Source organism: Chaetodon trifascialis, chromosome 7, assembly GCF_039877785.1.
Source record: "Chaetodon trifascialis isolate fChaTrf1 chromosome 7, fChaTrf1.hap1, whole genome shotgun sequence".
NCBI classification, from domain to species: Eukaryota; Metazoa; Chordata; class Actinopteri; order Chaetodontiformes; family Chaetodontidae; genus Chaetodon; species Chaetodon trifascialis.
Window position 1 is genome coordinate 1,043,185 of NC_092062.1, and position 12,306 is coordinate 1,055,490.

The 12,306-nt window shown below is 40.4% G+C and overlaps 1 protein-coding gene across 1 annotated transcript in view; it reads right to left on the reverse strand.

Annotated features, from left to right (window-relative positions):
• Positions 1 to 4,227, reverse strand: part of kpna5 (karyopherin alpha 5 (importin alpha 6)) — a 40,486-nt gene extending 36,259 nt beyond the window's left edge. The window contains exons 1-5 of the mRNA XM_070966145.1: positions 3,972 to 4,227; positions 2,290 to 2,423; positions 1,136 to 1,237; positions 853 to 952; positions 302 to 396 (exon numbers count right to left, since the gene is read on the reverse strand). Coding sequence (XP_070822246.1) covers positions 302 to 396; positions 853 to 952; positions 1,136 to 1,237; positions 2,290 to 2,423; positions 3,972 to 4,029 — 489 coding nt within the window. The 5' untranslated portion in view covers positions 4,030 to 4,227. The remainder of the gene's footprint in view (positions 1 to 301; positions 397 to 852; positions 953 to 1,135; positions 1,238 to 2,289; positions 2,424 to 3,971) is intronic.
• Between the last annotated feature and the right edge of the window lie 8,079 nt (positions 4,228 to 12,306).

Below are 12,306 nucleotides of genomic sequence, written 5' to 3' on the forward strand. Positions count from 1 at the left end.
ATTTTTTTATTTAAACTGAGTCCACTGTAGCAGAGATAACTGATACCAGGATATTAGATTTTGGTCATATCACACAACACTATTAACAATGGCAGCATTTCAAAGTTTACATCTAAACTGTGACTACAAAGTTATCATAGTAATGCATGATGTTTGGGTAGAAGTAGACAATAAAGTGGTTTTGTTGTTTTTTTTAATGAGTTAACTAGGAACTCTAGCTAATTACTATAGTTCAGTGGCTAGCACAACAATGCTAATCATACCTTTACTTACACAGGTAACTGTGCTGGGAAGCTCTCACCTGCAGTGTGCAGTTTTCACTCCTCTGCAGGAACTCCACAAAACGATTCACAACACCAGCAGTGGAAATGACCTCATCTATGGGTGGGTTTGGCTCTGTACAGAGGAACAGAACAGAAACCATCTCTCAATTAATGTAACCTGGTTCAAAGAATGAAAGAGATTTAAAAGAAGTGGCAATGGTTCAGATCGACTAATGTGCAACAGTCAATTTATCTGCGTTATCACAAACTTTGTATATTCCTCAAACAGAAAATTCATGTTCTATATTTGTTTGTAATGACCTTAATTAACAGTTTCATCTAAAGTGGTCAATACTGTGGTGTTTTTGCAGAGGTCTTTGGCAGTATGTTTAAGTTGTGACGTAGCACAAGTTTGGAAAGTTGGCACTCTTTTCTTTTGGTTAAATATCTAGTATGTTAATAATATAATACAATAATAATAATAATAATTAATCAGTGAAAGGGTGGTGCAAAGTAGTAAGAGACTGTTACTTAGACTTCCAAACAAATAAATCATGTACATATTTATTTGCCAGAATGGAACACAAACCTTTGGAGAGTAATTTCCTAAATTTCTGGGTAGCAATTAGCTGCTGGTCTGGGTCGTCAGAGAAGATCATCTGAATCATGTCTGGGGTTATGACCCCATCCTGCACAAATGTCAACATTAGACAAATCTCAGAAATTGCTATCATGTCCAGGATGTAGTCAATCACACTTACCAGAAAAAAATGTAAGCTTAGAAAGATAAGTCTAATATAGGGGCTTTAGCTATAAGTACAGGCCAGATAACTACATTTAAAGAAAGAATGTTACAGTAAACCAACACTTACACCTGAAACAGGGACTGTGGAGCTGATGTCTGGATCCTGGATTGGACATTCCAACATTGATTCATCATTTGTAGATACACATACATTTCTCCTCTTGAACAGCTGTGGGCACAGAGTCAAGGTCACATGATTGGGACACTAAACATACCAGCACATATCAAAAAAATGCACAGAGGTTTAATTGTAATTAAGAATATTTAATAACCTGAATAACAGAAACACAATGTCAGTTGTTTTAAGACTTTTCATAGACTGGAAACATTGGTTAATACAAGTAGTTTCATTTCAATAAACACACCAGCCATAATAACTCTACTACTGTTGTACTTATTAATCAGACAAATACTTGAAATATATTCCATACTCTTGTTTGGATCCAAATGCCCCGAATCTGAAATTTCCCACTGTTGATGTTTTGAGACATACAGTACCAGTCAAAAGTTTGGACACAGTTTCCAATGTTTTTTCTTTATTTTTATTATTTTCTACATTGTAGATTAATACATCATAACTATGAGAGAAAACATTGGAATTATGCAGGAAACACAAAATTGTTTAACAGGGCAAAATACGTTCTAGATATTTAGAATATTTAGATTCTTCAAAACGGCCACTGTTTGCCTTTATGAAAGTTTTGCACACTATTGGCATTCTCTCAATCACCTTCATGACAAATTTACTTGGAATGGTTTTCAATTAAGAGTTGTGCCTTGTCGAAAGTTAATTAGTGGACTGTAGTGCCATCTGAAAGCATTTGAGATAATCAGTTGTGTTGTGCTAAGGTAGTGTTGGTATGAAGTAAAAAGTCCTATTGAACTGCTGTTATAATTTGTATGATGGCAAGAACCGCTCAACTAAGTAAAAAAAAAAGGACAATCCATAAGCGAGGTCAGTTAATCCGCAACATTTCAAGAATTTTGGATGTATCTTTAAGTGCAGCCGCAAAAACCATCAAACCTTATGATGAAACTGGTTCTTGTGAGGACAGCCCTAGGAAAAGAGGACCACAAATTACCTCTGCTGTGAAATTCATTACAGTTACGAGCCTCAGTAATCACCAGTTAACTGCACCTCAGATCACCATCTGAGACCATCATTTGTTTTTCCAATACGACAATGACCCAAAACGAAGTTCAGGATGAGAGAGTGTTTACCTGCTCCTCTCTCTTTTGTTTGCGTAGCTGGATTCCTTCCTCCTCTCTTCTTCGACGCATCTCCTGAGGATTCAATGCTTTGTTCTTATAGCTCTTCATCCTGTAGTTGTCTTTACCCGGGCTTGCCATTGTGTCTAAAAAGTCAGGGTGAAGGACAGGCAGTTAAGATCAAGGTGCATTTGCTCATCAAATGCAAACATCATTTAACATTGAGGATCTATTACTATGTGACAGCATTTAGTATGAAAAGGCAAAACTTTCATATATTACATAATAACTGTAAAAATAACTCCAGCAAACCTCTGTTTACCACTTCACCAAACAATACATTATGCCACAAAGAACAAAGACACACAGAACAGAACAATACACACAAAACTGACTATTTTGCATTCAGGTATGAAAACGGTCTCAATAGAGATACAAGTGTTGGGACTTGTAGGTTGGCTTCGGCAATTATTTTACTGTTACTATTAAATTATTATTTGTCAGGAAACAGGTACAAACATATCATACAAAGGAAGTGGCACTTTGCTATTTTTAAAATTTATCAACAAGCTACTTTAAATGTGCAATCTTTGGATAGTTATACACAATCACAACAAATACAGTAACTGTAAAGCACAGTGAGTCCCATAGTCACACTTCTTCATACCTAACCCCACATAATCAGGGTTTGTGAAGCATCAGGAGATCAATGGAGCAAGTACAGAGGAAAATTAATCCCTGCAATATTCTAACAACGAATTTGCAGATAAACACATGTTTGTCTGGCAGGGAAGATCATTAGATCTTCTAAATAATGTAATGGCAATTATGTGAAATCATATTGTGACCATATATTGTCAGTGTTTTACAAAAGCTATTTGCAATTTAATTCTAACAAAATCACATCAAATGATTGAAGACAGACACAACAAACACTGTATTATTTCAATAAGCGAACAACAGGACTGGGCCCAAAATAGATTCCAGTGGCACTCCTTTCATAACTGGAAGGTGTTAAGAGGCCCACCAGCCTCACACCCATTTCTGTCTGATGAAGCTGTGGATCCATTGATTAACTACATTTTGATAAATCTTACATGTACATTGTTTTATATTATCTGAACCAGCTAAACCAGGACGATAACGTTACTTACTTACGTCATACGCCTTCTCTAGTAATTTCTGGAGTTATTAATGACAGACAATATATATGGTCTTAAACAAATATATTTGTGTAATTTCTTCATGGTACGTTATGTTAAGCAGCCGTTTTCCCGTGCAGAAGGAGGTCACGCCAAACGCCTTCCCCAAAACTAACGTTAGCTCGGAGTATAAGCCAACGCTGCACTGCTGACAGTTAAGGCTCACATCAGAATCAGCTTTATTGACCAAGTATATGTCCTCATACAAGTGCATCTAGCTCTTCAAATAAAGACTATACGCACACAGCGAATGTTCATCCACCCAACAGCACTTTGTTCTCCGGAGTTTTCATAAAATCTACCCGTACAGCAGAACAAAATATATTTGGGCTACTCCTGGTCAGTTATTAAACTAGCTCCATAGCTATCTCCTCAGCTAATGCCACGATATACAGTTATCTCAGAAGTATTTAGTTGCAGTGACAACATCAGTTCCCGTGACACATTCCCGTAACACTGATTGTTACTCACTTCGTATCTAGTGTTCCATACCTGAAAATACGTAGTAGGGCTGTTTAATAGCTGCAACCTTTGGAGCTCTCCCTCTCATTCAAGCAAAATGGCGTCCTACTGATACCTTCCCAGGAAATCCCTCGTGTCAACAACACCTCACGCCACTTCCGTCAGCTGTCGGCCGATTTCTGCGTGTGAACTGAGGCCCACTCCCAATGACCAGCGCCTTTGAAAAAGAGTGGCGACACCTCAAGAGACATGTGTAGGAATTTTGGAATGCGGAAGTAACGTGTGTGGCGGTGCAACGGGTAGTTCAAAAACGTTGAGGAGTTCAGCTCTGAGCCCCAGTGTTTCCCAAGCACGGTCGATTAAAAACTGATGCAATGTCTGCAGTTTTTGACATTCTAACGTATGAGCTGAGCTGTCACAAATCTAGTGAATAGTGGTATCAGCGCTAGTTAATATTTATCGTAAGATAATAGCTAGTTACATTGTAATTACGTACGTGACATTAAACTGATGAAAACAATGATGAAGCAGTTATATGTGCACATAAAGATGTTGTCGAGTGCTTGTGGGACCAACATCATTTAAGTTTTAGTTGATGAAATTTAATTTGACATTATCTCAAGATAATACTTTTTTTATTTTTTACAATGTTCAGTTTTTGTTGAAAAGAACTTAATTTTGTTAGTTAGATTCTGTCAGCTGATAATTGTTAATGTTTTATTTCATTTTATTTTATTTTATTTTATTTTATTTTATTTTATTTTATTTTATTTTATTTTATTTTTCTCCAATGAAGAACTGCTGTTTAAAGTTGTTAGATGTGACATTTATGAATGGTCAACCACTCAATAATACTGTAAAATTGATGGGCTAAAATAAAGTTGTAGTCATGCATTAATAATATTTTTCAACTGGAAGCATCTTTTGTGGGTGTTTTTTTTTTCTGCTGGAACTTGGGAGCACAAAGGCTGTGTTGTTTTTCCTCAAATTATTCCTTTTTTTTTGTTACAGTTTTTCTCCATTGGTTTGGCTCATTTCTTCAAACAGAAATTACATTCTCAAAGTAACATGGACAAACCTCCAAACCACTTCGCAATTGTTCACAACAGAATTGAATTTCTCATTCATTTCATCAAATTACAAATGTCTTAGTACATGTCTCAATGTCTCAGTATATCTTTGCAAATGATTGAGTACAGGTAGCCTACAGTTAGCTCAGTTAGCCTACATTTAGCACAATTTCCAAGTGAATAGATCTTGTTGATCTAAACTGATTGTTGATTCTCAGTCTAATGCACAGGTCTCAAACTCATTCCACAAAGGGCCGTGTGGCTGCAGGTTTTTCCTCGAACCAATCGAGAGCACGCAGTCTGACCAATCAGCGGTCTGAAGACTGAGATCATCTGATGAAACGAGTTCAAGTCTGGTGTGCTGCTGCTTGATTGGAAAGAAAACCTTCAGCCACTTGGCCCTTTGTGGAATGAGTTTGAGACCTGTGGTCTAATGGTTGTTCTCTCCAAAACATGTCAGCATCATTTCATTGTATAAGTCATCACATGCACAATAGTTTGTTCAATTGTCAAAATTAATCAAGAGCATAATACCATGAATACCATATATGAATCTCTTGGAACATTTGATAAATTGAGTACAGTACTTGACAGTCAGGTGAAACTAGAACTTGACAGCTGATTGATCAGACTGCGTGCTCTTGATTGGTTTGTGGAATAGGCTTGACATGTCTGGGCTACACAGACAGCAGCGTGGCCAGGAGGGTGAGGAGGACAGCCAGGAGAGCCAGGATGAGGACAGTGACCAGTGAAGAAGTCCCTGCACCGTCCCTTTCGCATTGACTAGTACTAAGACATTTGCAATTTGATGAAATTAATGAGAAATTCAATTCTGACCAATGAAGAAAAACTGTAATCCCCGTAGGGGAAATTAACTGTGCTCATGTCCAATCTGATGCTACCTAGATAACAAACAGGTTTATAAATAAAAATGTGGAGTGATGTTGCTGGATTTTTTTCTTATATTTTTATTTTATATTAATTAAGTATCCTATGTGTTTCTTATATTTTATATATGTTTAAAACAAAACTATTAGTATTAGTACAGTGGTAGTATTTTGTTCCTTTTTATTTAGCTAAAATAAAGGACGAAATCATAACTGTGGTGAAATAGTGACAAAAAAAGAATGAAAAACAAAACGTGCATGCTCACCAACCATTCTAAAACAGATTTGCTGACCTGTCGTGACAACAAATCAGGCACAGAAAGCAATTAGTAAAGTGTGTACTCTTGTTCCTTTTAAATTCTGTGCTCAGGAGGTGGAGCAGTCATCCAGTTTTATTCAATTCAAGTGATTTGGAGTAGAGTACCAAAAAGAGTTGCTCTGTTTCATCCAAGAGTTCCATGAAGGCAATCAAAATCAATGATTTTTAGGCCACCATCTTTTTTTTTTTAATCATTTAATTTTTTCATACAATGTGGTTCGTTTCTCCAAATGAAATTTATTAATAGATTTGTTTGGAATGGGAATTCCCAGGTATTTGAATTACGACTTTATAGGAACATTACAAATATCTCTTCATGGTTTGTCATGTACAGGAAATAGTTCACTTTTCTTTTTAAAAGTGAAAGTGTTAACTCCGAAGCATTAGAGAATTACATTTTTATATTTTTTTAAGTTATGGGAGTATGATGTCTTTCAAAAATATTGTTCTCATATGCGAGTTTACTGATGAAAAAATCTGTATGTAACGCACTTAGTCAGTTACTAACATTTCAGTTACCAATGAAACAAATCTAGTGAGATTTCATGTGCTTTATTATTTTCTGTGTGTCATCTTCAGTAGGGTTTATTGCAGCATAAATTGAATTCTTTGATGACTTGCTCTTTTTCTTTAAGATCTTTTGCATTTTTTTTTAACTGAATGTGGTATTTGGGCAACTTGTTGAGTATTTAGAGGGATATTTATCATAAAATTCATCCTGGACTAAGTTAAGATTACCTCAAGTTGTAACATTATCAGCTGAGTGTGACAATTTGAGATCATCTAAATGAAAGGCAATTTGGTTGAATCATTTTTCATTTGCTGTCGCTGCCATAGCCATATATGTTGATTAATCAGTGGTCAGGATAAGAACTTGTCAATGACCTTCCATAAATGGGATGCAATCTGACTTTGGAAATTTTTTTAGAAAGATGGGACCCCTGCTGATCTGAAAGTGGCATGAGTGAAATAAGATCCATCTCTCCATTGCTTCGACCAAAATATAATATCTTCGACCTTATTTTCTTGTATAAAAATAATAGTGGACTTCTTCCCTTTACAGAATTAAAAAAGCTTTTTATTTTTGGCCTGACCCTTAAAGCTCTTGCATTAACAGTAATAAAACAAACATTGTTCTTTAGTTGAAACATAGAACTTTGCAGATGGGGTGATGTTTGATGGGTTGCCTGAGTTCAACTCCGAAATGCCATCCCAGTGAACTGCATCTGTTGAGGATGATTGGTGCAGTTCAGTCCTAGACAGTGCACAGAGTCAAGGAGGAGATCTATCTTCTCCCTCCAGTATGGAATAATCTCTGTGATGATCTGATCACTTCATCTTAAATTCCATCTTCTTTTGTAGTTCTGAAGCTCTCTTTTCCTGCTCAGTAGCCCCTCGTTTCCAGCTCTGTGTTCTTTTGCCATATTAGATATGGTTAGCCTGTTTTGTTTAAATTGCATTTTTAAGTTCTTCATCGCATTTTGAAGAGTTTCAGTCACATCCAGAATTGCAACATTTTTGTGTATTCTGCCTATTTGGAAGGCAATGCTGAAGTGTTTTTAGATCCTCTGGTGTTTGTCTTCATGTCCTGTGGTCTGCAGCAGTTGTTAGGAGCAGCTTAGCTTCAGTTAGTAGTAGTAGTTCTGTCCATGTTGTAGTTTTGAATATTGTTGTTCGAGAGTGACTGAGCTCACTTACTAGATCCTGAACATATTTGATAGATGTAGCATCAAATGGAGAGAAGTTCTGAGTTTTAAGACCAGGCTATTCAGTTTCAAGTAGTTTTGCTACTCAGCTGTTTACGGCGTGTCTGCTCCCTGCACCATCTTGCCCTCAGGAAGCATGAAAATAGCAATCCATCATCTCACCCTCCAAGCATTGGTGCTGTCAAGTTGTGGTGGAGAACTCCTCCATTGCAGCAGACAGCAACAGAGGAGTGAATTTTGCTGCCACAAAATCATAACAGTTGAGTAAATACATTCTGTCAATTATTGCACTTATCAAAATTGTTGGTGGGATTATTAGTTTGCTGTGACAACTTTAAGAAGTAAGTATAAGTGAATGTTTTTCCGCTTCTATCCTCCGACCAAAAAAATAAGTCAATCAGTGAAGGCAGCTTGGACCACTGTTTTAAGTTACTTGTACCTTGAGTATTTCAATGTTTTTCTATTTCTATTGTCCAACACTTCAGAGGTGACTACAGCATTTTACTCAAGTTCATTCATCTGAGAGCTGTAGTTACAGTACTACCTACTTGGCAGGTGGAGATTTTACACACTAATCACATGATCAATCTCTAAAATATGATGTATGATGTTACAGAATGTAATGCACAAATGAATAGAAAATATAATTCACTCATGTAGATGCACTCTTCAACGAGTCAGTGGTATAGAAACATGTTTAAATGACCTCCCTCTGAACCAGCAACAACATAAAAATGCTGTTTACATCAGTAATGAAACTACAATCTGAAACTCTCAACTAAACGGTCAAACTGTCTGTGGTGTGTCTGTTTGTCTGTGGGTCCGTGAGAGACAATGGCTCCCATTGTTTACAGTAGGGATCAGCTGCTGGCCCTGCGTAACACAGCTGTGCGGCCAGAGGAGCAACCTGATGCGGGGGTGCCGCGCAGGGATTAAACATTGCGACGGGAGGAGAGCTTACAGACCGACTCTCCTGTCCATCATCATGGGGAACGTAAGATCTCTCCCCAACAAGATGGATGAGCTGGCAGCGCTGACCCGACATGAACAGGATTACCGGCGGTGCAGTTTGCTACTGTTCACAGAGACTTGGCTGGGAACGCAGCACACAGACGCGACTGTAGCGCTGGATGGATTTTCACTCGTATGGGCGGACCGGACAGAGAAGAGCGGTAAGAGGAAAGGAGGAGGGCTGGCAGTGTTTGTGAACGATAGATGGTGTAACTCCAGGCACATCACTATCAAAGAGCAGCACTGCTGCCCGGACATTGAGCTGTTGGCTGTTAGTCTGAGGCCATATTATCTGCCGCGGGAGTTCTCACACGCCATAGTGGTGGCTGTGTATATTCCTCCCTCCGCTAACACCGAAGCAGCCTGTGACGTCATCAACTCCGCGATCAGCAGGCTGCAGACTCAGAAACCACAGGCCCTCTTACTGATCTCTGGGGATTTTAATCATGCCTCTCTGTCCTCCACTCTGCTAAAATTCATCCAATATGTCACATGTGCCAATACAATAATACAATAAAACACTGGACTTATTCTATGTCAACACCAAGGAGGCATACGAATCATCACCCCTCCCTCCTCTGGGAAGAGCTGATCACAACCTGGTTCATCTCCTGCCTGTCTACAAGCCCCTTGTCAACAGGCAACTAGCTGTGTCCCGCAGAGTGAAGAGGTGGTCTGATGAGGCTGAAGAGGCTCTGAAGGACTGCTTCGAGACAATCGTGTGGGATATATTCAGTGACTCTCATGAGGAGGACATCGACAGCTTGACAGACAGCATCACAGACTACATAAACTTTTGTATGGAGACCACTGTACCCACCAGGACTGTACGGTGTCACTCCAACAACAAACCCTGGATTAATCCTGACATTAAGGCTCTTTTAAAGGAGAAGAGGGCCTTCAAGTCAGGAAACAAAGAGGAGCTGAAAACTGTTCAGAGGGAACTCAGAAGGAAAATCGGGGAGGGGAAGGACAGATACAGGAGGAGAATGGAGAAACAGCTGCAGGAGAACAACACCAGGGGAGTCTAGAGAGGCCTGAAAACCATCTCAGGCCACCAGAAGACAAACTCTCAGGCAGCCGGGGATTCAAAGTGGGCAGATTAGCTGAACAGCTACTTATGCAGGAAGCATCTGCCCCTTCCCCAAGCTGTACCAGCCCTGCAGCAGCCCTCCTTTGGTCTGCCAGCACTCTGCCCAAGTACCCCCCACCCCCACCCCCCACTGTTCCTCCCAGCCCCCCATCCACTTCACATGACACTCAGCTCCCCTGCTCCAACTTGTCTCTCACACCTCTCCAGGTGAGAAATCAGCTGAGGAGGTTAAAGACCAGGAAGGCTGCAGGACCGGACAGCCTCAGTCCCAGACTCCTCAGATCCTGCTCTGATCAGCTGAGCAGGATTATTGGACATCTGTTCAACCCGAGTCTGAGACTGGGAAAGGTGACGTGACTCTGGAAGACGTCCTGCGTGGTACCTGTGCCAAAGACCACACATCCCAAGGACCCTAGCTGCTAAAGGCCGGTGGCACTAACATCGCACCTCATGAAGGCCCTGGAGCGGCTGGTCCTTACCCACCTGCGTCCCCTGGTGAGCTCGTCCATGGACCCGCTGCAGTTTGCGTACCAGCCTGGCATCGGAGTGGACGATGCCCTCATCTTCCTCCTCCATCGAGCCCTATCTCACCTGGAGTTGCCTGGGAGCTCTGTTCGGGGGTCCTTTTCCTGGATCTCAGTAGTGCTTTCAACACCATCAGGCCAGCCATCCTGAGGAACAAGCTGGAGCTTTCAGGAGTGGACCAACACCTCACAAGCTGGATTGTTGACTACCTCTCCAACCGGCCACAGTATGTGAGGACACGGGACTGTGTGTCAGGGACTGTCCTCTGCAGTGTGGGGGCCCCCCAGGGAACGGTGCTGGCACCGTTCCTCTTCACCCTCTACACAGCTGACTTTTCCCACCTGTCACCCACCTGCCACCTGCAGAAGTTCTGATGACTCTGCCATTGTCGTCCTCATCACAGATGGGGACGATAGGTCATACAGAGGACTCATTCAGGATTTTGTTGACTGGTGTCAGCAGAACCACCTGCTGATTAATGCGGATAAAACCAAGGAGCTGGTTGTGGACTTCCGCCGCCGCCGCCCACACTCTCCCCCATCACCAGTGAACATCCAGGGAAGGGACATTGAGATGGTGACATCTTATAAGTACCTGGGTGTTCATCTGAACAACAAACTGGACTGGACTCATAACACCAATGCACTTAAAAAAGGACAGAGCAGACTCTATCTGCTCAGGAGGCTGAGGTCTTTTGGGGTGCGGGGGGCACTCCTGAAGACCTTTGTAGCAGAACTGGCCTCCAACTGACCTCTTCTTTCCCTCCTTTTCTGCGATACTCAAGAGAAATGGAGGTGTAAACCAGCCAACTGATTGAATTATAGACCCTCTGGTTTGTTTATAATGAAATGTGATTTCGGAGAGAGACAGGAGATCTGGCTCAGTGAACTACTCTTCTCACTCGTTGAAGGGGGAGAGCCGAAAGGTCAACGCCTTTAACCTCATGGGCTATCTCCTACCCAGGATGTCCCACTCAATGCTAATTATTCCCCCAATAGCCCTAAGGGCTCAAGACAATAAAACTGTCTGGAGAGACAAATGACATGCCTCAGAGGAATCCACAAAAATCAGATAATGCTGATGGGTTGTAAATTGGACATTCCTGAAGCAACTTGTGGTGTATGCTTGTGTGCTTTTTCTCAATACTCCAGGATAACCAAACTTCTATGTTAAACTTAACTTTTGATGTTTTCACCTTACAGGACTCATTGTACGCATAATATTGGTGTTTTCCCAGTATCTCTAACCTGAAGTATGACAAAGTTGTGATTTTAACTGTTTTATAAAGTTTGTCTAAATTGTTACCATAGAACCATACTGCCATCCAGAGGTTCCTAACCGTCAGATTGAATATGCTTGACTTGACACATTTATTAATAAGTAACCGTAATAGTGATAATCATTTTGGGCAAATATAGTCTACCTTTCTTTATTTCTTTATTTTGTGTTAGTTATACCTCGAGTCATCATCCATATTAGGACGAGTATTATAAATTGTCACCATGATTATCGTTTAATGTTCTCATCCAATCATAGGAATTGTCTAACGCATGTTGTGAACAATGTTGAAATGTCATTGAAAATCGTCCATTCAAAATATATGTGATTGACCATAGTGAGAAGCAGATGAGCCCCTCGTATGAATCATTGATTAATTCCAGCTCCATGAGGCGAGATTACATTGTGCGCCACAAACCGTCCTACGTGAGCGACGGCCTGCCCATTAGACACGCCCTGGAGCGAGATTTAAATGT